The sequence below is a fragment of the Vipera berus genome, assembly GCF_964194415.1.
Source record: "Vipera berus genome assembly, chromosome: 3".
NCBI classification, from domain to species: Eukaryota; Metazoa; Chordata; class Lepidosauria; order Squamata; family Viperidae; genus Vipera; species Vipera berus.
The window spans coordinates 217,575,644-217,599,993 of record NC_138204.1 but is presented as its reverse complement, the minus strand read 5'-3'; the positions used below and the strand labels follow the sequence as shown (position 1 = coordinate 217,599,993).

Genomic DNA, 24,350 nt, shown 5'->3' with positions numbered 1-24,350 from the left:
CTTCTCGGGCCTGGACCGCCTCGGGGCCCCTGGGGGAGCTGGGCTTGTGGGAGCAGCGGGAGGGCCCAGGGCACCTTCGGGGCCGGTCTGAAGGGGGAGGCAGGAGGGTCCGGCTGCCCAATGGAGCCACAGCAGTTGGGAAGGGATGTTGGTGAGCCTCCTCACTCGAGGCCCACCACGGAACCTCTTGGGATGAGGAGATCCGTGTGGCTATTCCTCAGCCGCCACCCCCCACTCAACCCCCCTCCCCCTCTTGCAGTTGGAGCTTGGCCTGGCCTGCCCTGCCCCACATGTTGCAGGTCCCGCCTGGCTTGGCCGGGATTCCCGGCCCTTTTTGAACTCGCGGGGCAGGTTTGTGGCCGCCACGTGGGCGAACCTGGAGAGCGTGTGATGCAAGAGGACGGCAGAACGCGGAGGGCCCCCTTCCCTGCATGGCGGGCCACGGGGCGGGCATGAGTTCCACATGCTTGGGATCTGAGGGCAAGTTCTCGGATCAGGACGTGCCCCTATCCCCCTCCCAAGCTCTGTTAGGTGGGTCTTGCCGAGCTGTGGGGAGGGCGGCATGCAAGATAGCACCTTCCTGGCTGGGGAGGGGCCACACTGAGACTGACCGTGGTTTGTACATCTTTATTGGTTACAAAGGCTGTTCGTCTTACAGAAAGGGAGGGGCTGAACAAGCAGCCAGCAAGAGCAAAGGCAGAGCCCACCACCACCACCGCTACAGGGGTCAAGGGAAAACCTAGAGCACATGCACACACACGCACAACCGGGTCAGCTTCCATAGTCCACAAACCATACATAGTTCACAAATTCAAAGCCCCAAAGCTTGCCACTGAACTGCAGGTTTCCCAGCCTGGGTGGCTCTAGACGGATGGGGGGGGAGAATGGGGGGGCAATAAAGCGAGTTCTGCTTGGCATCCATTCCGTAGAATCCTAAGGGAGTCACTTGTCAATTCTGGGGGGAAGACCCCTCTGTAGCCAAGGGGGGGGGCGGTCTCATCTGCATCCTGGAAGTTGAGCCGTTAAGCCTCTGTGCCAGATTGCCTCGGGCCCCTCCTCCCCTCTGCAGGCCTGGGCCCCCCATTTCCTGGCCCGTTTCCTTCCGTCCCACCCCCAGGTGGTCCAGCCAGGGACGTGGGCAGCAGAGAAATCAAGTGGGGAGAGTGGATTAGTTGCTCTCTGGGCACTGATTTCCTCCCAAAGGCCCATTGTGGTACCGCTGCCCCCAAGTGTTGATGGGGATGGGACTGGGGCACATAGATGTTTATGCTTTAGAGCGGGGGTGGGGGATGGGGATGATGCCCCTCTTATGATTTGTGGACTTCAGCTCCCAGAATTCCTGAGCCAGCCATGCTCAGAATTTCATACTGGCTCAGGGATTCTGGGAGTCGAAGTCCACAAGTCATAAAAGGGGCATCGTTCCCCCACCTCTGCTTTAGAGCGAGGGCTGGCCAAGCCCCCTTCAATTCCTTCCCCTGAAAAGCAGCTGCAGCCTGGCTCCTCTGGCCAGGGGGCCTTTTAGAGCAGGGGTCCCCAACCGTGGCCACTTTATGACTTGCTGGCTGAGGAATTCTGGGAGTTGAAGTGCACACGTAAAGCAGTTGGGAACCCCTGTGTTAGAAGACACGAGGATGCCAAGGTGTCAGATGAAAGCCTGGTGCCGTTGTCTTCTCTCCCATATTGTATGCACGCGCGCGCACACACACACACACACACACACACAAACATCCCTCTTCTGTGCCTAGCTGGGGCAGGAACCCGGGAGAGGCCGAGTGGCGGATCAGATAGCGCAAGAGCAGGCAAGTCCTTGCGGTCAGCTGGGGCATCGCAGGATCCTCAGGAAGGGCGGGAAGAGGTGGCAGCAGCCCTCCTCACATGCCTGTGGAGGAGAGGAGACCCTCGTTACCTCTCAGAGGAAGGGCTCCGGGGGGATCCCCCTCCTGGAGGGTTCAGGACAGAGCTGGCTTTCGCCCCCAGAGCCCCCCCCCCGCAACCGCAGCTCTGCTTGGCGGACCTGCCAAACCAAGCCCTGACGAGCTTTCCTGTCGGTGGAAGCAGGGCCCCGTGCTCTGCCTCCAAAGCAAAGGCACTAATGCTGTGCCACCGACTGGGGCGTGCCCGGGTGCCAGGGCCCCTGGTGGAAAGTCCCTCAGCAGCCGCAGAGACAACGGAAGGGATGCGATGCGAGGCCCGGCCTTCGCACGCCTCGCGAACCCAAAGCCTCTTTCCCCCACCTGGTGGGAAGGTGACGACCCTGGGAGGGTTTGGTCAACCCCCGATTGGCAGCCTGCTCTTTCAAGGGGGCAAGAGGCGGGCAGAGCGCTGCCAGGGACACTTACCTGGGGATGTCAGGGACTCTTCCGAATCGCCTTCATGGTCCAAGCCTGGAAAGGGAAGAGGGCATGATGCAAACACAGGACCCCTGGCTCTACACCCCTCCCCTACCCCCGGCCAGCCCTAACCCATAGCTAGGTGTGCCCCCCCCTCCCTTGAGAGCCTGGACCCAGAACCGGTGCCGGAGTGTAAGAAGAAGGACGCTGCCCCATCAAGGGCTGTGATTCCCAACCCAGGAAGGACTTACTTTCCTGGGACTCCTGCGAGTGGGCCGGCTCCATAGCTGGGCCTGTGGAAACAAAGACCCCGTCTCTTCTCTGCCCGAGCATCAAAGCGTGGCCGAGGCAGGTGGCAGGGGAGGATGGAGCCCGGTTTGTGGCCTCGCAGGCCGGACAGCCCCAGGAAGCCCTGGGCAGCTTGGTCTGGCCCAACTGGGGCTTCCCTCCTAGCTGTGGGACACGGGGCCGGTCCCCCTCCCCCACCTCCCCTGCAGCAGCTCCATAGGGGGAGCCCTTTCCGCCCACCCACCGCTCTGTGTGTCTCCGGGGAGAAGGTCCAGGCTGAGGGAGCCAAAGTTGGAGGCGTCGCTGTGCAGCAGGTCCCCATTGATCTCCTCGGTGTGGGATCGATCCGCCTGCGCAAAGCTCACGGGGGCCACACCTGCCCAGAAAGGGGGGAGGAAGGCCAGGCTGGGGGGCGGTTTCCAGGGCAGGCACCGGCAGAAAGAGGCCGAGCTGCGAAGAGCCCGAATGGGGGCGGAGAGGGAGGGAGGCGCCCAGACTGCCCTCCAACTTACCTGTCGCTGCCTGCTCCCCAGGACTGGCGCTCTCACCTGTGCAGAGAAAGACAGAGGTGTCAAAGGACGTCTGGCAGGAGGAGGAGAGGAAGCTTGGAGAAGGGAGCAGACGCGCATCTGCCCCCCAAGCACCCCCTCCCCAAATTCCCCACCCAAAGCACCCCCTCCAGGAGAGATCGAAAAAGGGGACACACACACACACACCAGTCAGGTCCTGCCTTTCAAGACTGATGGAAACAGCTTCTGCGCTGCTGCTGGGGGCTGAAGACCCCTTCATGGAGATCAACTGAGATCCACCATGGGCAGCTTCCCCCCCCCCCCGATCTCGATAGCTTTGGCCCCAAGGGAACTGCCCTTCCTGCGGAGTCTCTTACTTTCTCCAGAGGCCTCCGATTTGCCCGCGATGGGGGGCTCAGAATTTGCCACAGGCTCTGAAGAAGGGGAGAGAAAAAGGCTGGGGTCCCCCGCTGGACATTTCCCCCTTAACTGTTGCAGTGGGTCAGGAGGTCCGGAGCTGCTTTTTGCTTCTTGCCTCCCCCCCCCACGACTCCCCCCGCCCCAGCGACTGGCAGGTTTCAGCAACCATCAGCTGCCCACGGGGGGGGGACCCTCCAGATTCCACGAAGAGCGGGATCCCCACAATATACCTGGGGTCTGACTGCCGGCTGGGGAGGTGGGCTCTGGCGAGCTCAGGGGCTCTGCAAACAGAGGGATAAGGGAGACAGGTGGACCAAACGCCTAGGACAGGGAGGAAGAAGTAGTGGGGCTTGGGAATCCCCTGTGGGGTGAGAATGGGGGGGAACCTCTCTGCTTCCCTTAAGGGGGGCTGCACAGCTAAGCTGGGACCCAGCGAAGCGACTGCCCCGGGGGGGGCTCAGGGGCCCCTGGAGACGGAGCTGCCCTCTAGGCGACGGCAGCCTTTCCAGCGCGGTCTCCCACGCAGGACACAGTCTCCCCGCGCCCGTGGGACGCTGCCAGGGGGAGCAGCGCCTGCCCCGCGGGAGTCTCGGGGAGGCCGCCGGAGCCGCTTCCAGGCGGGACTGGCGCATCTCACCATCCGCGGCCACCACGGCCAGGAGCAGAAGCGCGGCTGCCGCCAGGGCCCGGAACCTGCAGCGGAGGGAGGGAGGGAAGGAGAAGCGGCCGCGCGTCAGGGCAGCCGGGCGGAGCGCAGCACAGCCGCCCGGCCCGGCCTCCGGGCTCCCTCCCGGGCGGAGGAGCCACACCGGCGGCTCGGGGGCCTCCCGAAGGCGCCGGTCGAAGCTTCCCCGAGGATCCCGCGGGGAGCCCCGCAGCCCTCTCTCGCTCTCCGGACTAGCCCGAGGCGGCTTTGCGAGCGCTGCCCCTGTCGGTCTCTTCGCTGCCCCCCCCCCCAAAACGCCCACCTGTGCTGCGCCCGCATGATGCCGGTGGGCGGAAAGGCCGGCGGAGATCCCTATATGGATCTCGGGGCCAGGGAGGAGCCAGGCCGGGGGAGGGGGGCAGCCAATCCCTGGCTGGCAGGGGGGGGGGGCCTCCCCAAAGCGTGGGGCGGTCGGGCGCCGAGCCGGCTTTCCCCCAGCGCCGGTCCCCCGGGTGGCCTTCTCGGACGGCGAGTCCGGGCGAGGATCGCAAAGAGGAACCGTCGCTACGAAATCTGGTGGTCCCCAGTTAGCCGGAGGGTCCTTTGCGGGACTCGGGGAAGCCCCATACTCCCCAGCCAGCGCGAGCGACGCCTGGCTGATAGGGCGAATGTCCTCCGCCTCCTTCGGAGCAGCTGGGCCCGTGGAAGGGTCGCCGGGGGGGGGAGAGGGGTCCCCAGGGTTTGCCTACCAAGACCGGGCCTCTGGACCTCGGCTCGCCCCCCCCACCCCCTGCAGCCGAAGCATCCCCCAGTTGTTTGGTGTCTTGTATTTGTAAACCATGGTTTACACTTCGGACGCCTCCTCAAACCATAGTCAAGCAATCGGGGCCGTGCTGGGTGGTGCCCCCCCCCGAAAGTCGGCCGGGAGGAGGAAGCGGGAGAACAAAGCGCCCTCTGTGTCGGTCCGGCTCTCAAGCGGCTTCAGTCCAGGCGGGGGTCACGGGCGGGGCGGCCTCTCCTACCCCGCCGGCCCACCTGCGCGCGGGTCCCAGGCCAGGGGGCAGCAGCAGCGAGGAAGGAGCGGGGCGCGCGGGGGGGCGGCGGTGGGGGTGGCTGGGCATCCGTTCTGGCCCCGCTGGACGGGCGTGTCGCCTCGTTCTCTCTTCCGTGCCCAGGTCTTCCTCCGGGGCCGCTCACCAGCCCAGCCAAGCCCCTAACCCCGACCCGGTTTTTGGCCTGGCCTCTTAGCCCGCCCGGCCCCGGCTAGGCTCCTGCTCTGGCCCGGGCGGGTCGGCCGGTCTCAGGGGATCTTTGGACACCTCAAGGAGGCACCGAGGAGGCTGATCGGCGCCCCCGCCGGGGCACCCGCCCCGGACCGGGCGGCTCTGGAAGGAGCCGTGTCTCCCCGGGACCCTTGGGGGGTGGGCTTCTGGGGTCCCGGGGCCAGGCCAAAGGGCGGCCCACTTCGTGCCAGCTCTGTCCCGAGCGGCGCCGGGGCGGCGGCCGACGTGCCAGCGGCCCCAGGGCGCGGCAGGCGGGGGCGGGGCGGGGGTCAGCCAAGCGGCAGGGGGGGCGAGGCGGGAAGCCTCCCCCGCTCCGCCCCACCGGCCCTGCAGAACAAGGAGGCCTTTGCCGAGCTCAATGCGCCTTTGTCTGACTTGAAAGGCTCCCTCGGGGCGGAGGGGGACTCACCTGCCCGAGTCGGCCGCCGTAATGAGGGAGGGGCCAGGCAGGCACCTGCCGCCTCCCCGAGCCCAGGCGCCGCGGGCCGCTTCTCTCCGCTGGCCTGGATGCGAGGGCGGCGCCCGGAAAGGGGAGGGGGACCACGCGAGGGCAGCCCTCCCCCCGCTCTGCTCTCTTCGCCTGAGCTCTGCCCGGCAGGTGAAGGGGGAAGCCGGGCCTGGCTGGGGGCTGATTGGAGGGCAGTACGCGGGGGATCCGGCGAGTCCCCCCGCAGACTGCGACGAAGCTGCCTGGGACCTTCCCTCCGAACTGCCCGCTGGGGTCCCGGGGCAGCCAGCTGGCGAGTTGGCCCTGGAGTGATGTCCGGCCGGCGAGGGTCAGCTGGAGGGGAAGAGTCCGGGGACGCCGAGAAGGAGACGGGGCTCCCGGCTCCCTTTTTCCTTCCGTGGTTTTCGGCTGCCTGATCAGCCGGGCTGATGAGCCCCTTGCCTTAGATGGGCCCGTTGCGCCCCCCCCCCCGGAAGCTGAACCGGCTCCCGGTTCTCTGGCGGGCCCTGCTGCCCTCTGGAGGCCCTGGGCAGCACTGCGGCGCAAGGTCCTGGGCCGATGACGCCTCAACCCCCAAATCCTTGCTAGAGTCGACCCTCCAGACTGCCCCCCCCCTTTGGAAAGCAAATGGGGCTGGGGTGGGATGGGAGGGGGCACTTTTTATTCCTGGAACCCCAAATCTGCCCTGCAAATTTGGACATCTGCTTGAGCTGAATCAGGGTGAAAGTTGTGCTGGCTACCGTTGGACAGAGAACAGATTACCTTTGACGGGGGGGGGGCATCCTTGGCAGCAACGGCAGAGAAATGGGGGTCCCAGCTGTCTTTTGGGAAGGTTTTTGACTTCCCAGCCTGGCCTGTAGCCCCCTGACTCATCAATGAAGGTTTTGCTCATTCTGACTGCTGCACAGAAGTGGGCCCCCCACCCACAAAGGTGTAATTGTAAAACTGATGCAATTCTGTTGCTCTGGGAAAGGGCAAACCCCGCCCCCCCTTGCTCTCCTGAAAGAAGGCAGAGAACACCTGGACATCTTTGGAAAGACCTGCCAAGCTTATATAATTTGCTGCAAAATAAAATCCAGTTTCAGTGCCTCACAGCTGGATATGGAAAAGAAATGGCAATAAAGGGGGTGTGTGTGTGATTGTGTTTGTGTGGCATAGAATCAAAATCACACTAAATATTAGTACCGCTTTATAAAGTCTTAGTAAGGAATGCTGCATCCAGTTTGGTCACCACATTATAGACTTTGGAAAAAATGCAGAGAAGAGCAACTGGGACGATTAAAGGCCTGGGGGCCAAAACATAGGAAGAACGATTGTGGGATTTGGGTTTGGCTAGTCTAGAGAAAAGAAGGACTGGGGGGTGGGGGACGTGATAGCAGTGTGCCAGTATTTGAGGGGCTGCCCCAAAGAAGATGGGGTGAACTTATTTCCCACAGTGGCAGAAGGCAGGATAAGAAGCAACAGATGGAAACTCACCAACAAGAGAAGCAACTTGGAATTAAGGAGAAACTTCCTAACAGTGAGGACAATTAACCAGTGGAACTGCTTGCCACCCAAAGTTGTGGATGCTGGGGGTTTTCAAGAAGAGACTGGACAGCTTCCTATCTGAAAGGGTATAGGATCTCCTGCTTGAGCAAGGGATGGACTGGATGATCTCCAAAGTCCCTTCTAGGATTGGCGGGGGGCCTCTTGGCAGCTTTCATGGCAAGGCCGGGAACAACAGCCCCCATGGTGCTGGGCCCATCCAGGGTGCCCTTAGCTGGGGCAGCTGGAGTTGCAGGTGTCTCCCGAGTGGAAGAAGCCGTAGACGCTGACCAGAGGGAAAATGATGAGAGCCCCCACCATGGAGCCCAGCTGGACCACTGCCCCACACCAGACCAGGGCGCTGCGTCCCTCATCGCGCAGAATCTTCCCAACCATCAGCTTCACGTAAGAGAAGACGCCGATGAAGAGGACCCAGCAGAGGACCTGAACAAAAAGGCAGCGAAGCAGCCAAGTCTTTGGTGTCTACCTGGTACCACAGCCTCCCCCACCGCAGAGGGGCACAAGGGGCCACATTCTGCACCTCCCATGCTAGGAGGGCTGCTGGGACAGTGCTAGGGAGGATGCCAGCTTGGCTCTGCTGGGGGGGGCAGGTTCAGGCACTCCCCCTCTATGCAGCCATGACTCCATGTGCAGAGCTGCAGGCATTCCTGCCTCCTTGGGCTGCCGTCTGAAGGCGGGGACGGCCCCCGGCCTGGCTCCCCCCCAGCCCTTCAGACCCAGCCTGCTCTCCTCAGTCGTCGGGGGTCTCCTCCTGCCCCTTGAATGGCTCTGTGCCGGGTAGAATCCTGGCTCCTGGGGGGGCTGGTCCCAAAATAGACTAAACTCAATTAGAGGTGCCAAGGTCCTCCTCTGTTTCGGACTTGTCGTTGTGAGATGCGGCCTTGTGTGTCGAGCTGGAAGCTGCCTAACAGCATGCCGAAGGAGGTGGGCCCGCCTCTCACTGACTCTTCACTTGACCAAAAAGGTTTTCTGAATAAGCCTCAACTAGCTGAGCTCAACCCACCCACTGTCACACGCCACAGTGGCTGCGTTCACACAACACACCAAAGCAAAAAAGCCGCACTGTAGTTTCAACGGGCCCGGTCACTTTGTCCAGGGCAGGGACAGTGCCCGGTTGGGCAGGCTTGGCTCAGGCAGCGCCACTGAATGGATGCTCCCCGAGACCCTCCCCCTGCTGACACCCCCCCGGCAGCCTTGGGGAATGTTGGACATCCCCTGGGTGGGGTGGGGGCTCCGTTCCTACTTACGATGAGGAAAACACCAAGGGGCGAATGCAGCAGGGGGGGGCAGGGGCTGAAGGAAGCCATGCTGATGATGTAACAGGCCAGGAGGGATCCAGCCAAGGAGAGGAGAGCCAGGAGCATCAGAGACCTGAAAGGGGGAGCAGAGGTGGGAAACGGCGGGACAGGGATGATGCCCACAACTGCACAGCCACCTGCCTGCCTGCCAGCCAGGTGCAGCCCAGGAAAGCCAACTCCTGCCCCCAGCTCAGTAAGGCCAGGACCCCCTGCGCTCCGAGAGCTATTGGGACACATCTGTCCAGGGCAGAAAGGCCTGGCATCTGGGGGGGGGGAGGTTTCCATCCTCCAGGGCTGCCACCTCTCCCCAGTGCAAAACGGAACAAGGCCATCATCATCCAGACCTACATTTCCCTCTAGGTGCATAAGCCAGGCCCTCCATCAGCTTCACCCTCCCCCCTGCATAGCTACCCACCTCGGCCTGCTCTGCTGAGACCCACATTCCTCTTCCAGGCGAGAACCCAGAGGGAGGGAGAGAAGAGAGAGAGAGGCGAGATGAAGGGAGGGAGGGAGAGAAAAGAGGGAGGGAGAGAGAGTGGGGGAGAGGGAGGGAAGGAGAGAAAGGGGGAGAGGGAGGAAGAGAAAGAGGGAGGGAGAGAGAGAAGAAGGAGAGGAGAGGGAGAAAAGAGAGAGAGAGGGGGCAGACAGAGAGGGGGGAGGGAGGGGGAGAGAAGGAGGGGGAGAGAGCGCCAGAGAACATTAAAGGATCTGAGAAGCTCCAGAGAGACTCTCGCTGCTGAGATTGGAGGGGTGAGGGCGGCTCTTGGCTGGGGAGGCTCCCATTGAGCTGGGGGCAGGGAGGGCACTGCCCGAGGGAGGGGGGCTCCTCCTTCAGGGTCTGGGAGGAGGCTGGGCAGAATGCCACTGAAAACGGGAAGCTGCTTGATTAGGAGCTCCTTCCCTCAAACCGGGACACCCCCCCCAGGAGATTCTCTGGCCACGCAGGGGGGTTGCCCACCCTGAGTTGCACAGCTGTCCTGAGGGTGCAGCCTCGGCCTTTGGGCATCCAGGTGTCTGGGCTGGATCTAGCTCAACAAGGGTCTCTGGAGCCGGGCCAGGCTCGGTCAGGGAGGACGTCCTTCTAAGCCATCTCCCGGCTGTCACTCCTGCCTTCCAGCGGGCTGGTTGGAGACGAGGGCTTTGGGTAAGGGGTGCCCAGCGCAGCTATGCAGGAGGGCAGTGCCAGCTGTGCCAGCGGAAGGGGGGCTTTGGATGCACCTCCCTCTTCACTGCTGCAGGGCCCCCGAGTGAACCGTCCCCCATCAATTCTCAGGGGCCTGATGGGTTGCCTGTGTGGGGCCAGTTCCCACCCTGGGGCTGGGGTCTCTCTAACATGGCTCCCCCCTCCCCCCCGGCTCACCTGCTGACCAGGAACATCCCGAGGAGGCAGGCGAGTGGGTTGGCCAGGCTGCTCAAGGTGGCCGAGAGGTGGTAGGTGGGGCGGCCGTGGGGCAGGCAAGAGTAGGACTGCAGTGGGGGGAGGAGGCCGTTGGTCAGCGCATTGGCCCAGGCCATCAGCCCAAAGATGCAGGCCTTCTGGGCACGGGAGTAGCCGGTGCCACAACTGGAGTCGATGGCCTTGAGCATAGGTTGTCCCGTCCCCGTGGCCGGGGCGCCATCCGGGCTCTCCCGCCAGGCACGGTTCCCCTTTGCCCGCTCGGGCAGGTGGTTGAGGGCGAGGAAGGCTGCCAGGCTCAAGGCCATCATGCCGCTCAGCAGGAGGAAGAAGGTCCGGACGGAGAAGCGGGCTTCCTGGTACTCCACCAGCAGCTCCGAGGTGCCGTTGCCCACCAGGCTGCTGTTGATGCAGCGAGCCGCGCCGGCCCCCTGCCCCAGCGCCAGCAGCCCCGGGAGGAGCCCGCTCAGCCCCTCACCCACAAAGTAGCTGGTGAGGTGCCAAGGCTGCAGCCGGCGCATGTAGGGCAGGAAGGTGACGGAGGAGGTGCAGTCCACCAGGGCCAGGAAGAAGAGCAGCACCATCAGCGCCACGCTGTAGCGGGCGGCACCCAGCGGCCGGCTCTCCTGCCAGAAGAAGGCCAGCAGCAGGCAGGCCAGGCAGCCCAAGACCAGCAGCCCGTAGATGACGCCCACCTCGTCCGCTCGGCCCCGGAGGATGCGGTGCGCCAGGGTGAAGGCCAGAGGGCCCAGGTTGGCCACCTGGACAATGATGGTCAGGTAGGTGGGCAGGAGCCAGCCCTCGGGCACCTGGGACACGATCAGTGGCAGCTCCACCCACACGCCGTTGATGGCCACCCAGGAGCCCGTCCCCAGCAGGCAGACCAGCAGGTGGACTAAGAGGCCCATGCTCCTGAGCGGGCTGTGCTCAGATTGCTGCAGCTTCTGGAACAATAATATGCGATGCGCGAATCCAGTTGTGCGAAGGCTGCGGGGTGCCAAGGGGTCCCCTCCTCCTTCAGAGGCTCTGCTGCTCCCAGGGCTCTCTCTCACTGCAGAACAGAAAGGAAGGGAGAAGGGGGGGCCGCAAAGGCACCTCGGAGGAAAGGAGGACGCAAATCAGAGAAAGGTGGGGTGTCTTTTTGGAAAACGTGCAGGTAGTTCCCTACTTACCACCCACGACGGAGCCCAAAATTTCTAGTTCTTAAGTGAGTTTTGCCCCATTTCACGACCTTCCTTGCCACAGCTGTTAAGTGAATCACTGCAGTTCACACGGTCGTTAAGTGACTCTGGAGTCCCTCATTGACTTTGCTTATTAAAGAGTTGCAAAAGGGGATTCTGCGACCGTCATAAATACAAGCCGGTTGCCAAACTTTGATCATGTGACCGTGGGGATGCTGCAATGGTCATAAGTGTGAAAAATGGTCATAAGTTACTTCTCAGCATGCTGTAACTTTGAACGGTCACTAAACGAATGGCTGTAGCTTGAGGACCTCCCATACTGGAGCTGCATCTCTGCAGCTCGAAATGGCTGCGCTGATCAAAGGCAGGAAACGTTCCCACCGGAGGAGAAGGCCGTCTTCTTGGCCACGACAGGCTCCCTCCCCAGTTGGCTCTCCGGGAAAGCTCGGCTGTGCCCGTTTGCCTCCTCCTGTCCATGTGGCTTTCAGCCGGTGCCATCTCCAGAATGCCAGACTTCTGGCTTCCCCAGCCAGAGAGGACAATGGAGGTGTTGTTAGCTGCGTGACATATCCAAGGTAGAGTTGTCCAACCTTGGCCACTTCAAGACCAGTGGATTCAACTCCCAGGATTCCCCAACCAGCTGGCTAAGGAATTCTGGGGGCTGAAGTCCATAAGTCTTGAAGTGGCCAAGGTTGGACATCGCTGGTCTAAGGCAACGTTTTGCATGCTGGCTGCAGAATTCTGGGAGTTGAAGTCCACCAGTCTTTTGCATGTAAAGCTCTCCTGTGCTCTTTGGGTGCCATCCAGCGGTTCTCTGACTGCAGGTTTAGCTCTTTTCCGAACTAGCATCCAAGGCACCTTCCATCTGCTGGCCCTTGTAGCTCTTCCTGTTGAATAGCAGGCTGATCAGGAAGAGCTCCTGCCTTGGCTCACCCCCCCCCCAGTCCCTCTGCTATTCAGCTGAGGACTATTTTTAATTTCCAGAAAGAGAAGACTATGCATTAAAAGGCATCCCAAATAGCAGCTGACCGGCACGGGGGAAGCAGTTATGCCCTGAAGCACCAAGAGACAAAAGCTCCATTCCCAGCCCCAGTGGAGTCTCTTTCCAGACAAAATCAATCGCAGAGAGAGAGGGGGGGGGGTACTTAGACAGCAGAATAACCTAGTTGGAAGGGACCTTGGAGGTCTTCTAGTCCAACCCCCTACTCAAGCGGGAGACCCTAGACCATTTCAGACAAATGGCTGTCCAGTCTCTTCTTAAAAACTTCCAGTGTTGGAGCACCCAAAACTTCTGGAGGGAAGCTGCTCCATTGGTTAATTGGTCTCATGTTAGGAAGTTTCTCCTTAGTTCTAGGCTGCTTCTCTCCTTTCTCATCTTCTCTTAAATTTGTCTTTTCCCCTCTACATGCTTCTAGGACAGATCAAAGGGATGCGGTGGCTCAGTGGGTTAGGATGCTGAGCTTGTCGATCAGAAGGTCGGCAGTTTGGCGTGTTGAATCCCGAGTGCCGCGTAGCAGAGTGAGCGCCTGTTACTCGTCCCAGCTTCAGCCAACCTAGCAGTTCGAAAGCACGTAAAAATGCAAGTAGAAAAATAGGGACCACTACGGTGGGAAGGTAACAGCGCTCCGTGTGCCTTTGGCGTCTAGTCATGCCGTCCACATGACCACGGAGACGTCCTCGGACAAGCGCTGGCTCTTCGGCTTTGAAACGGAGATGAGCACCGGCCCCTAGAGTCGGAAACGACTAGCACGCATGTGCAGGGGAACCTTTACCTTTACCTTTTACCTTTAGGACAGATCAGGGTGACTTCCACACCCCTGTGAGCAAATTCCATCCATCAGATGGATGGGCAGCATACACATTTAACAAATTAAATTGTGTTTAGCTCACAATCTTATTTTGCAGGGAGGGAAAAACCCTTGGAGGCGGCAGCCAATCGTCATGGCTCCCGCCCATCCTTCAGGGGTTTAAGATGGGGTGGGGGTATCCATTCCCTGAAGCCACAAGAAGGATTCTTCGGATTGCCTTGCTCTGCTTTGCTGGAAGCCATAAATCACCAAAAGTTAAGTGACCTCAGGAACTTTTCATGTTCTCTGGTTCCTGTCACCAGATTTGAATGGTCGCCTGGCTTTGAAAACATGGCTTATGTTACTGGGTTCCAATAGTGGCAGTTCCAATCCTCCCCCCTCCTTCCCCCCCCCCCAAGCACAGAAAGAAGGTTTGGACCAGAGAGCTTCTCCCTGTCTCCTTCAGGCCAGGCCAGGCAACCAATTCTTTGCCAGGATCCAGTGAACCATTCTCTGAACCGCAAAGGCAGGGGTCTTCAAACGTGGCCCTTTTATGACTCGTGGACTTCAACTCCCAGAATTCCTCAGCCAGGATGCTTTAAGACAGGGGTCTTCAAACTTGGCCCTTTTAGGACTCGTGGACTTCAACTCCCAGAATTCCTCAGCCAGGATGCTTTAAGACAGGGGTCTTCAAACCTGGCCCTTTTAGGACTCGTGGACTTCAACTCCCAGAATTCCTCAGCCAGGATGCTTTAAGACAGGGGTCTTCAAACTTGGCCCTTTTAGGACTCGTGGACTTCAACTCCCAGAATTCCTCAGCCAGGATGCTTTAAGACAGGGGTCTTCAAACTTGGCCCTTTTAGGACTTGTGGATTTCAACTCTTCTTCAGCCAGGCACGCGTACCTGGCTGAGGAATTCTGGGAGTTGAAATCCACAAGTCATAAGAGAGCCATAGTTCCCCCATGCTGGCTGAGGAATTCTGGGAGCTGAAGTGCACAAGTCATAAAGGGGCCAAGTTTGAAGCTACCAAAACATTGTAAAAGCCGAGGGCTGGTTGCCAACTTGACTCCTTGACAATTTGATCTCTTGTGGCTGTGCCATTGGTCTGCCCCCCCCCCCGGTACTTCATAGCCGGGGCACGAGGAGAGCCCACCTTTCAGCTTCCCTGTGCGAAGAAGGGCAAGAAGAGAGCCCACTTGCTGTGCCTATTCGGCATGGCCAGTGATCTACCCTGCTCCCCTTGGAGATCTCCCACGAGGTCCCTGGCTGCCACTGCACCCCCAGGGCGCTGATGTCTGGGCCAGGGCGGAGGGGAAGGCCGGCTACCTGGAAAAACCATCGGAGAAGAGAGGCAGGAGCAGTGGTGGGATTCAGACAGGTGAACAACCGGTTCTCTGTGTGGATGCGGCTTCCGGAAGTCCATTCTGGGCCCCGGCAACAAAAAATTAGCTACCGGTTCTGCCAAAGTGGTGCGAACCGGCTGAATCCCACCCCTGGGCAGGAGCCCCCAGTCACTTGAGGATTGGAGGAAGGAACTTAGGAAGGACCCCTCCCTGCAGAAAAAGCAGTTCAAACTGGCAGGAGGAAGATTTGTACTTCCAGACTTGCAGGATTCTGTTAACGGAGCCTCACAATGAAGTAGAATTAATTCCTCCGGTCCCGTTTCCTGCCTGCTTTACCTGGGAAGTCTGACAGGTGGGAAGTACCGGCCAAGACCAAAGCAGGGGATCCTATATGTGTGCTACATGGGAGGGGGGGCAGCACGGCTCGGCAGTTAAAGACGCTGAGATTGGAAAGCATGCAAATGCGAGTAAGTAAATAAGTACCATGTGGGTGGTAAGGTTACTGCATTCCTTGTGCCTCGGCATGTAGTCCCGCCGGCCACATAGCCACGGAAATGTCTTCAGACCACGCTGGTTCCCTTGGCTAAGAATCGGAGACGAGCGCCAGACTTCAGAGTCGGACAGGACTGGACAGGGGACGCCTTTATGTGCACTCCTGGAGCTCCCAGGGGTAAACTTGAGACAGGCAAACCCAGGAGAAGAAGTCCAGTGTCGCCTTCCCTGAACTCACCCCCCCCCCCGACCCCACAGGAAGGGCAGAAGCCCAGGCCCAGAACTCCCGCGGCAGCCAGGGATTCAGCCCCGCCAGAATCTTGGCAGAAGCCAGGCCAGTTCCCTTTGGGGCATGACCCATGGTGCCAGGGAAGCACCCTCCCTCTGCCACAGGGCTGGCACCCCCAGCTTCAGCAGCCCCCCACTCTCGCCCCTCCCCGGGCTGCCTCTTACCAGATGGAGGGAGCCCCGACTCGCCCCAGTGGCTGCCCTCAGCTGAGGCCGTGCAGGAGGAACCGCCAGGCTTCTCTCCCTATCCGGAGATCTGCTTCCCTGGCTCTGCGGATTCCACCTCGGCTTTGCCCAGAAGGCGTGGTGCTTGAGGGGCAGCGCCGGCCTTTGCCTCCGGGCAAGTCCTTGGAGTGGAACTTCAGCTGGCCGAGCACCACATTCCAGTCCCGGGAGGAGGGCGAGGGCTTTCACTTCTAGGCAGCAACCCAAGAGAGGGTTATCTGGGCTCTGCTTGGACCCCCAACTCTGCCCCCCCTTCCCTGTCCAATCCTTTTAAGCATGTAAGCGCTGACATTGTCAGAAGCCAGTTGTTGGGAGGGGGGGAGTTCTTTATTTTCTATTCCTGCAGGTTCTGCCATACTCCTGGGGGAGCGGGGGGGGGGGAAGCTATGGGCACTATAATGTATCCTCTCCGCTTTCCTCTGTCTGCTTGCTCTTTGATCTGTTTCTCTCGCTGCCAGCCCGGGGTGAGAAGGGAACGTGCCTCTGGCCATCTGCCTTTTGCTTGCTGCGGAAGAAGAGGCACGAAGACCCAGCAGCCTAACAACCTTGGGAATGGCGTCTTATCCACCCCATTCCCACAGCGGGTTCACACCTGGAGATTGGCTTGTTTGAACTGACCGGATGGACTATTGGAGTGGGGTTTGCTAGATGCTCTTTTAACCTATTGATTCGCGCGGGAACCCTCAGATCCTGCCTTCTATGCCTGCTGTCAACTTCTCCTAATAAAAGTTCCTTCTGGAATGAAGCCGTTCCAGGAGTTCTGCTTTCTTGGGAAGATGGAATGAGGCAGGTCCTTACAGATATCCTGCCCGCTTGCTCCCGTTTATAACCCGTATTATTTTGTGTTTCCTATCCTGAGCAAGGAAGTCAGCCTTTATTTCCCTCAACACAGCTAGTCCTCGACTTACAACCACAATTGAGCCCCAAATTTCTGTTGCCAAGTGAAATATTTGTTAAGTGAGTAACACGGTTGTTAAGTGAATCCGGCTGCCCCCACTGACTTTGCTTGTCCGAAGGTTGCAAAAGGGGATCACGTGACCCCCGGGATGTTGCAACGGTCATAAGTACGTTGCCAAGCGTCCGGATTTTGACCACAGGGCATGCTGCAAAGGTTTAACTGTGAAAAACGTTCATCGCTCTCATTTTTTCAGTGCCGTTGTAACTTTGAATGGTCAGTAAGTGAACTGCTGTAAGTTGAGGGCTCCCTGTAGCTTGGAGAGGGCTCTAAACTCCCGCTGGGTCCCTTGGGGGGCCGCTTGGAGCTGCCCTCTCTCAGAAGGGGAGGCTGCTTGCCAGGAGACTGGAGGAAGGAGCGGGGAGGCAGCTGGGGAGGGGATGCTGCTATAGGAGCTCCCTTTTCCCCCTCAACCCCCCCCCCCAAAATGAAGCCAGGATCCAGGCTGTGGAAGGAGCTGGCCAAAGCTGGGCTGCGTCTCTGAAACCCCCGGCGGGAGAAGCCCCGAGGGGCAGAGAAACGTCCCCCCCCATGGCTGGAAAAGGGAAGAGGCAGCCCAGGAATCCACGCATCAGAGAACGGGGGGGGGGGGAGGTCCGTCCTGGGAAGGCAGGCCGGGAAGGGGCGTCCAGCAGCAGAGGAGAGGCAGAGGCTCTCCCCAGGAGCCGGCAGGGCCCTGTCAAGGGCCCCCTCTCCTCTGAGGGCGGAAAGACGGAGGGGGGATGGGCTGGACTTGAGCTCGCTTGCCCCCCCTGCTGGATGAGGTGGGCAGAGGGGGGGAGGTACCTTGCGGGGGGTGGGGTGGGATTTGCAGTTGGTTGCTCAAACACCTGGGAAGTCTGCTTGGGAATGGTTCTGCCTCATCCTGAAGGGGAGACTGGGTGGGGTCCCGCAGGGCTCCCCGCTCTCAGCTCAGTTCTGCTCACCACCTTCCTAAGCCAACCCAAAGAGCGGCTCCAGATGCGAGAAGGCTTGGCGAGGACACCACGCTGAGAGGATCCGGTAATACCGTAGAAGAAGAAAAGCACAAGCCCAAATCAGCCGTCAACCTGAAGAGGGCCAGATCCCACAGGATGGTGCTCAGCTGTGACCAGGCTAGGTTCGTGCACCTGGCGGGGGGAGGGAACTGCACGTGTCAGCACAGGACTGGAGAGGTCAGATACAAGCGGAAGCAGGCAAGTGGACGTCAGCTGAACCTGAGCACGCAGCAGGATGCACCAGCTGAAAAGGTCAAAGCCATGGTGAATTGCACAAACAGGAGCCCTGTGGCCAGATTCACTGGAGGGGACGTGCCAGTTGCACTGCGTTTAGGGTGCTGTGTCTATTGCTTGCACTGCATTTTAAAAAGTGGTGGAGGACCAGGGCCAAAGTAGAGCTACTACGAGTTGGAAGGTCTGCAACCAAGCCCTGTAAGGATGTGAAGAGCTGGGCATATTTCAATTTGGATTTCTTGCCTAGAGCAAAGGGGTTGGACTAGATGACCTCCAGGTACTCTACGCTTCCGTGAGCTGTTTGAACCCTTCATAGAACGTCTATCCTAGAAGTGGACACAGATTTGAGGTGAGAGCAGAACTGTCATTTCCTGTGATTTGGAAATTGTTCTAAATCCGATCTCTTTTTTTAAAGAGAAGAACTTCGCCTTCCTCTCTAGGACTGGAAATGTTATTGTAGAGGTTACACTTCAGACCTCTTCCTTAATGTATCAAGATTGCAATTTTTTTCCCCTAGAGTCCCAGGGGTAGGGAGCCTCGGCTCTTTTATGACTCGTGGACTTGCTGGCTCAGGAATTCTGGGAGTTGAAGTCCGCAAGTCATAAAAGCGCCAAGGTTCCCTACCCCTGTTCTAGACCAGGCATGTCAAACTGCCGGCCTGCAGGCTGGATGCATCACGATGAAAGCGGGCCCTCTCCATTCCCAGCAATGGGGAAAAAGTCACGATATGTCGCACGACATTTATTTATTAAATTTTTATACCGCCCTTCTCCCGAAGGACTCAGGGCGGTGTACAGGGCAATAAATATAAAAACGATGTACAAAAGTTAAAAAACAATTAAATATTATGCCCGAATATAAACAATAATTAAAAACCATATTAAAACCCCAACCCATTAACCCATCAAACCAGGCCGGATTGCTCGAATAAATAAGTTTTTAGATCCCGCCGGAAGGAGCGAAGGTCGGGGGCCATCCGGAGCTCGACCGGCAAGCGGTTCCACAGGTCTGGCGCGCCCACAGAGAACGCCCTCCCCCTGGGGGCCACCAATCAACATTCTTTGATCGGAGGCACCCTGAGGAGGCCCACTCTGTGGGAGCGCACTGGACGGAGGGAAGTTGATGCCGGCCACAGGTGTTGCCGTAGGTAATCCGGACCCATGCCATGTAGGGCTTTGTAAGTCATTACCAACACCTTGAATCTCACCCGGAGGGCAACCGGCAGCCAATGCAGCTCGCGGAGCAGAGGTGTAACATGGGAGTATCGGGAGACTCCCAACACAACTCGCGCGGCTGCATTCTGCAACAGTTGGAGCCTCCGAGTGGTCTTCAAGGGCAGCCCCATGTAGAGAGCATTACAATAGCGTCACGTGGCGTCGCGAGTTTGACATGCCTGTTCTAGACTGTTCATTATCTTGCTCAAGTTTCTGTCATCTGCAGATCTGATCAATATTCGCCCCGCTTCTTCCACCAAACCCCTGATGAAGAATTGAGTATTGGGCGCAAGGCCTCACTTTCTGAAGCCCCCCTCCAGTTCCATAAGGACCCTGGATGCTCACCCTGCAGGAGGCTTCCTAGGTTGGCTGGGCCTCCACCTGTCGCCTAATTCACACTTGGACGCTGCCCCCAGAGCTTCCTTTTGGAGGTGGTGGGGAGAGCCGGCCAGCCGGCAGCAGGCTGTAGCTTAGAAACCAATGTATAGATCAGTTCCGATCAATAATAGACCAGGCGCCTGGAGGTGGTTGGTTCACCGGCTGGGGAGATGCTAGAGCTGATCAGCAAGGGAATTGTGACTGGGGAGTTAATGGTAGCTAGGGAACTTGAGTGTGCTCTCCCTCGGATTATGGGACATTTATATTGATTTAATGATTCTTTTGGTTATTTTGTGTTGTTTTGTGTTTGTAACTTTATATGCTGCTGCTCAGAACCAGAGACAAATTCCTTGTGTGTCCAACCACACTTGGCCAATAAAGAATTCTATTCTATTCTTTTCTGTTACATATTCTATTCTACTCAAATTCTTAATTCTTAATTCTTAATTCTATTCTATTCTATTCTATTCCATTCCATTCCATATTTTCTATTCTATTCTATTCTATTCTATTCTATTCTATTCTATTCTATTCTATTCTATTCTATTCTATTCTATTCTATTCCATTCCATTCCATTCCATTCCATTCCATTCCATTCCATTCCATTCTACTCCATTCTATTCGTGATAGGCAGCTATGTAGACATAATACATACCTAAGAACCCCATGGTGAACTCTATCAATGCTTCGCTGAAATCAAGATATGACTGCAGCCTTCCCGTAATCCCATTACAGAACAGTGGTGTTCAGTGTTTTTCCTTCCTTCCTTCCTTCCTTCCTTCCTTCCTTCCTTCCTTCCTTCCTTCCTTCCTTCCTTCCTTCCTTCCTTCCTTCCTTCCCTCCCTCCCTCCCTCCCTCCCTCCCTCCCTCCCTTATGTCAGCAGCTATGAGCCCAGTGGAGTTCTGTGAGGTAGGATGGGCTGAAAGAGTTGACTGTCCCAAACCTACATCCGTGGCTGAGGTGGACTAGAACCTCGGCTGGATTGACCGGGGTCCAGGACTGACTAGAACCCAGGACCGAGCGACAGAAGTTAAGCTAACAACATCCACACAGGCTTTTAGTAATGGCAACACTGAAGGTGCCAAAAGGTGAATGGCTTTAAGATCTCCTCCAGATCCTCGAATCATCATTTCTTTACATTAAAAAAGTTTTTTTAAAAAAAATAATCCAGTTTTTATTGTATTTTGATTGGCTTTTATGTTCTTCAGTTATGGAATTCTGATTTTTTTTCAGGTCGTGCCAAGCTATTTAATATCTAATTACACTGGACAAGAGATTTTGCTTCCTGAACACATTTGGGTGCACCTTGTAGATTATTGGCTGCTAATCACACAAAACAAAAAAAAAACCCTGTAATTTATCACGTACCGTTTTTAAAGAAATCATCTTTTTACCCAAGGGCCTTCAGTGCCTGCTGGCTCTTTGCCCATATGAAAGAAGCATACAAAAGGTGGAACCGTTGCTGAGGCACTTTCCATACAGCAAGCAAACTGGACTATCCGGGGAGATTTAACGGTGGCGGCTCTCCCGCTTGGCACGCAGCTCGGACACGCCAAGTCCTGTCGTTACGTGTGTGAACGGGAAAGCCGGGGCAGTTTTTTCAGGAAGCAGAATTGTAGAGAAGAACGGTTGCCCAGCGTTAGGTTTGATGGCAAGAGAGGGGAGCCGATTCTACCCAAACTATCTGGCCCTCGGTTTCCCACCTTCAAAGATAACGCTTTGCACTTTGCGTGTGAACTGCAGGCCTCCGCGCCTGCCTTGGCTCAGCTCCAATTGTCTCGAGAAAAGGGGGGAAAATGCAGATCACAGGACTAGATCCTTTTCTTGGCCCATCCTTGTGGGGCTCCAAGAGGCCCGGGGCTCCCCCTCTGCTGCGGGCCCAGCTGAGCTGGCAGCACAGCCCTGGAGCCTAAGACCGGATCGTCCAGGCAAGGGGCAGGCGCAGCGGGCACCGTCCGCCCAGCGCTTCGGCTGCCCTTTGCAGTCCGAGGGGCCGTGCAACGCCAGGGGGCAGTGCCCTCCTTCCTGGGGCAAAACCCACAGTGGGCCGGCGGCCGCTGAAGAGGCCGGCTGTTGGGCAAAGCCTTGGCAGGGCTGCCCAAGCGGCTGCGAAAGGCCAGGCCTCTGGCGGAAGAGGGCAGCAGAGGGCGAGGGATTACCCGTCTTGGCCTGAAGGAAATCTTTTAAAAGCGTTGCCAAAGGGAAGTAGATCTGGAGCCACTAAGTGGAGCAGAACCAAGCAAGAAGAGGAGGGAGGGAGGGAGGGAGGGGCCTGCCCCCTGCGCTCTCCCCCTCCCTTCCGGATTTCTATAGTGAAGCCAGAGTGCCGAAGCCAAAGGCTGCTGCCGAAGCCACGTGGGGCAGGCTCAGTGGGAGCTGAGGAAAGGCCAGCTGGACCCACAATTCCCCCCCTCCTCCCGGGAACGGTGACGAGGCGAAGGGGGGCAGGAGGCGAGCACGGGGTGGGGGGGCTGTTTGCCCCATCCGGCCTGCACAATAGAAGGCTGATCCCAGAGTCTGTGCAGATTCTCCAGGACTTCTGATCTGTGTGTGTGTGTGTTGGTGGGAGTGGGGGGGGGGCAGTGGACTTCCAGAAACCTGACAACTCAGGGAGCCGAGGAGGGCCAATTCCTCCCCCCCCCACAAGACAGGCAAAGGAGCCACTTTGTGGGTCCCAGCAGAGGAATGAGGGCACAATTACTCTCGAAAGTGTTAGAAATGCGTTTAAAACTCTAACAAAATTGGATTGGTAAGAAAAGAGTTTATTCTGCAGAAAATAGAAAAAGCAGTTTGCAAAGTGCGGTGAATCTCAGAGATACTTCAACAGGAAGCATCTAAAAACAGAGACCATCCCCCAATGTTCAAATCCATAGCATCGCGATGCCCCCCCCCTTTCCCCTCCCACTCAGTCCATTTGAAAGACGGAGGCGGTCCGGGTCTGGATGGGAACAGGCTTCGTCTCAACCCTGACAAGACTGAGTGGCTGTTCGTGCCGGCATCCCGGGAAATTCCGATTATCCCATCATTGGCCATGGGGGGTGAGCTATTACCCCCCGTAGATAGGGCCCGCAACTTGGGGGTCCTTCTAGATTCACAGCTCTCCTTGGAAGAGCATATTGGAGCTGTGACTAGGGGGGCCTTTGCCCAGGTTCGCCTGGTGCGCCAGTTGCGGCCCTATCTAGACCGGGATGCCTTGCGCACAGTCACTCATGCGCTCGTGACCTCTCGTCTAGACTACTGTAATGCTCTCTACATGGGGCTGCCCTTGAGGTCCACCCGGAGACTCCAGCTGGTGCAGAATGCAGCCGCGCGAGTCGTCTTGGGAGTTTCCCGATACTCCCATGTTACACCTCTGCTCCGCGAGCTGCATTGGCTACCGGTTGCTCTCCGGGTGAGGTTCAAGGTGTTAGTTATGACGTACAAAGCCCTTCATGGCATGGGTCCGGATTACCTACGGCAACACCTGCGACCGGCGTCAACGTCCCTCCGTCCAGTGCGCTCCCACAGAGAGGGCCTCCTCAGGGTGCCGCCGATCAAAGAATGCCGATTGGTGACCCCCAGGGGGAGAGCGTTCTCTGTGGGCGTGCCAGACCTCTGGAACAGCTTACCGGTTGAGCTCCGGACGGCCCCCGACCTTCGCTCCTTCCGGCGTGATCTTAAAACATTCTTTTTCGAACAAGCTGGCCTGGTCTGACGGGATGGGGTTGGGTTTTTAAAATTAGTTTTTAACTTAATTATGTATTGATTTTATGGGCATGATGTTTAATTGGTTTTTAATGGTTTTTTAATTTTTGTATCTGGTTTTTTATTATGTATTGCCCTGTTCACCGCCCTGAGTCCTTCGGGAGAAGGGCGGTATAGAAATCAAATTATTAAATTAAATTAAATTAAATTCAAAGGTTACATTCTTGTCCGGCTAGGAATAGGAATGGGTTTAAAGAACTATTTTATTTTTAAACTAATGTATTTTTATCAAATGCAATCTTTGGTTTTAATTTAAAAGTTTAATTCTGTTCCCAAAATATACAAAGAAAAGGTACAAAAATATATGTGTGAGAAAAAAATGCTTAAGAAAAACCATTTTTGAAAGGAAAAGGCGCCAGAGGGGGCAGCCCTGACCTCTCTCTGGATCCAGGAGTTCTTGAGACCTCCTGACCTGGCCTGCCGATGCACATGGAGTATAGTGTGGAGTTTGTGAGGCTGCTGTGTCAGCCTCTGTGGGGAGCCCCCAGAACCAGCTCACAAGCACCACATAGTCCTCAACTTACAATTGGTCGCCTAGTGAAGTTCCAACAAACCTACTTATAATAACAATACAAAAGCCAGAAGGTCATCTAGTCCAACCCCCTGCGCAGGCAGGAGACTCTATAGTATACACCTATGGCAGGGGTAGGCAACCTTGGCTCTTTTATGACTTGTGGACTTCAACTCCCAGAATTCCTGAGCCAGCCATGCTGAGGGGGAGAGGTTTCCAAGCTGAGCCATGCCGGCTCAGGGATTCTGGGAGTTGAAGTCCACGAGTGATGAGGGGGCCATAGTTCTCTTGTGCTGGCTCAGGGATTCTGGGAGTTGAAGTCTACGAGTCATAAAAGAGCCAAGGTTGCCTACCCCTGACTATGGCAATGTCATTTTTTTCCTCCTTTTATGTTGACCCAAATGCATTCAAGACGATTTTCTTCATCGTTGTGCTCTATTTCTGTAGAGATGTAGTTATTTCTTATATAGAGAGCAACTCTCCTCTTTCGTTTGGTCTGTTTCTTTTAAATAATTTAAATCCCTCTGGCTGAGTGTTCCGTTTGCGGGTTTCGTCCCACCAGGTTTCCGTAGCGGCAACCATATCCTATCTGCCCTCATTAGCCTGAATTTCTAGTTCACCCTGTTTACTGTTCCTGCTCGCGGGGGCTTGTAACCCGGATCCAAGATCCCGACGGACAGGATCTTGGCAGCTGGTGGCCACACTCCGGGTGCCTGGCAGTGAGGCAGATTCAGAGACCGTCTTGGGCTTGCAAAGATTTGCTTAGTGAGCTCTTGAAGTCACAATGGCACTAGAAAAAGTGGCTGTTTTTCACACTTAGCGACCGTTGCAGTCTCCCCTTTTGGTCACGTGATC

The 24,350-nt window shown here is 57.5% G+C and overlaps 1 protein-coding gene and 1 long non-coding RNA gene across 2 annotated transcripts; both read right to left on the bottom strand.

Moving 5' to 3' along the window:
- Window positions 1–623: 623 nt before the first annotated feature.
- On the bottom strand, window positions 624–2,613 carry LOC308664749. Its single transcript, XR_014025733.1, has 3 exons — window positions 2,582–2,613; window positions 2,340–2,384; window positions 624–1,879 (listed from the first exon to the last, which is right to left on the bottom strand). It is a non-coding gene; the product is annotated as an uncharacterized lncRNA (long non-coding RNA).
- A 5,066-nt stretch (window positions 2,614–7,679) lies between these two features.
- LOC308666986 (riboflavin transporter 2-like) lies at window positions 7,680–11,071 on the bottom strand (the record flags this gene model as incomplete). Its single annotated transcript, XM_081326023.1, has 3 exons — window positions 7,680–7,892; window positions 8,717–8,840; window positions 10,128–11,071. 3 exons carry the CDS (start codon window positions 11,069–11,071, stop codon window positions 7,680–7,682), a joined length of 1,281 nt encoding a protein of 426 aa, XP_081182149.1.
- Between the last annotated feature and the right edge of the window lie 13,279 nt (window positions 11,072–24,350).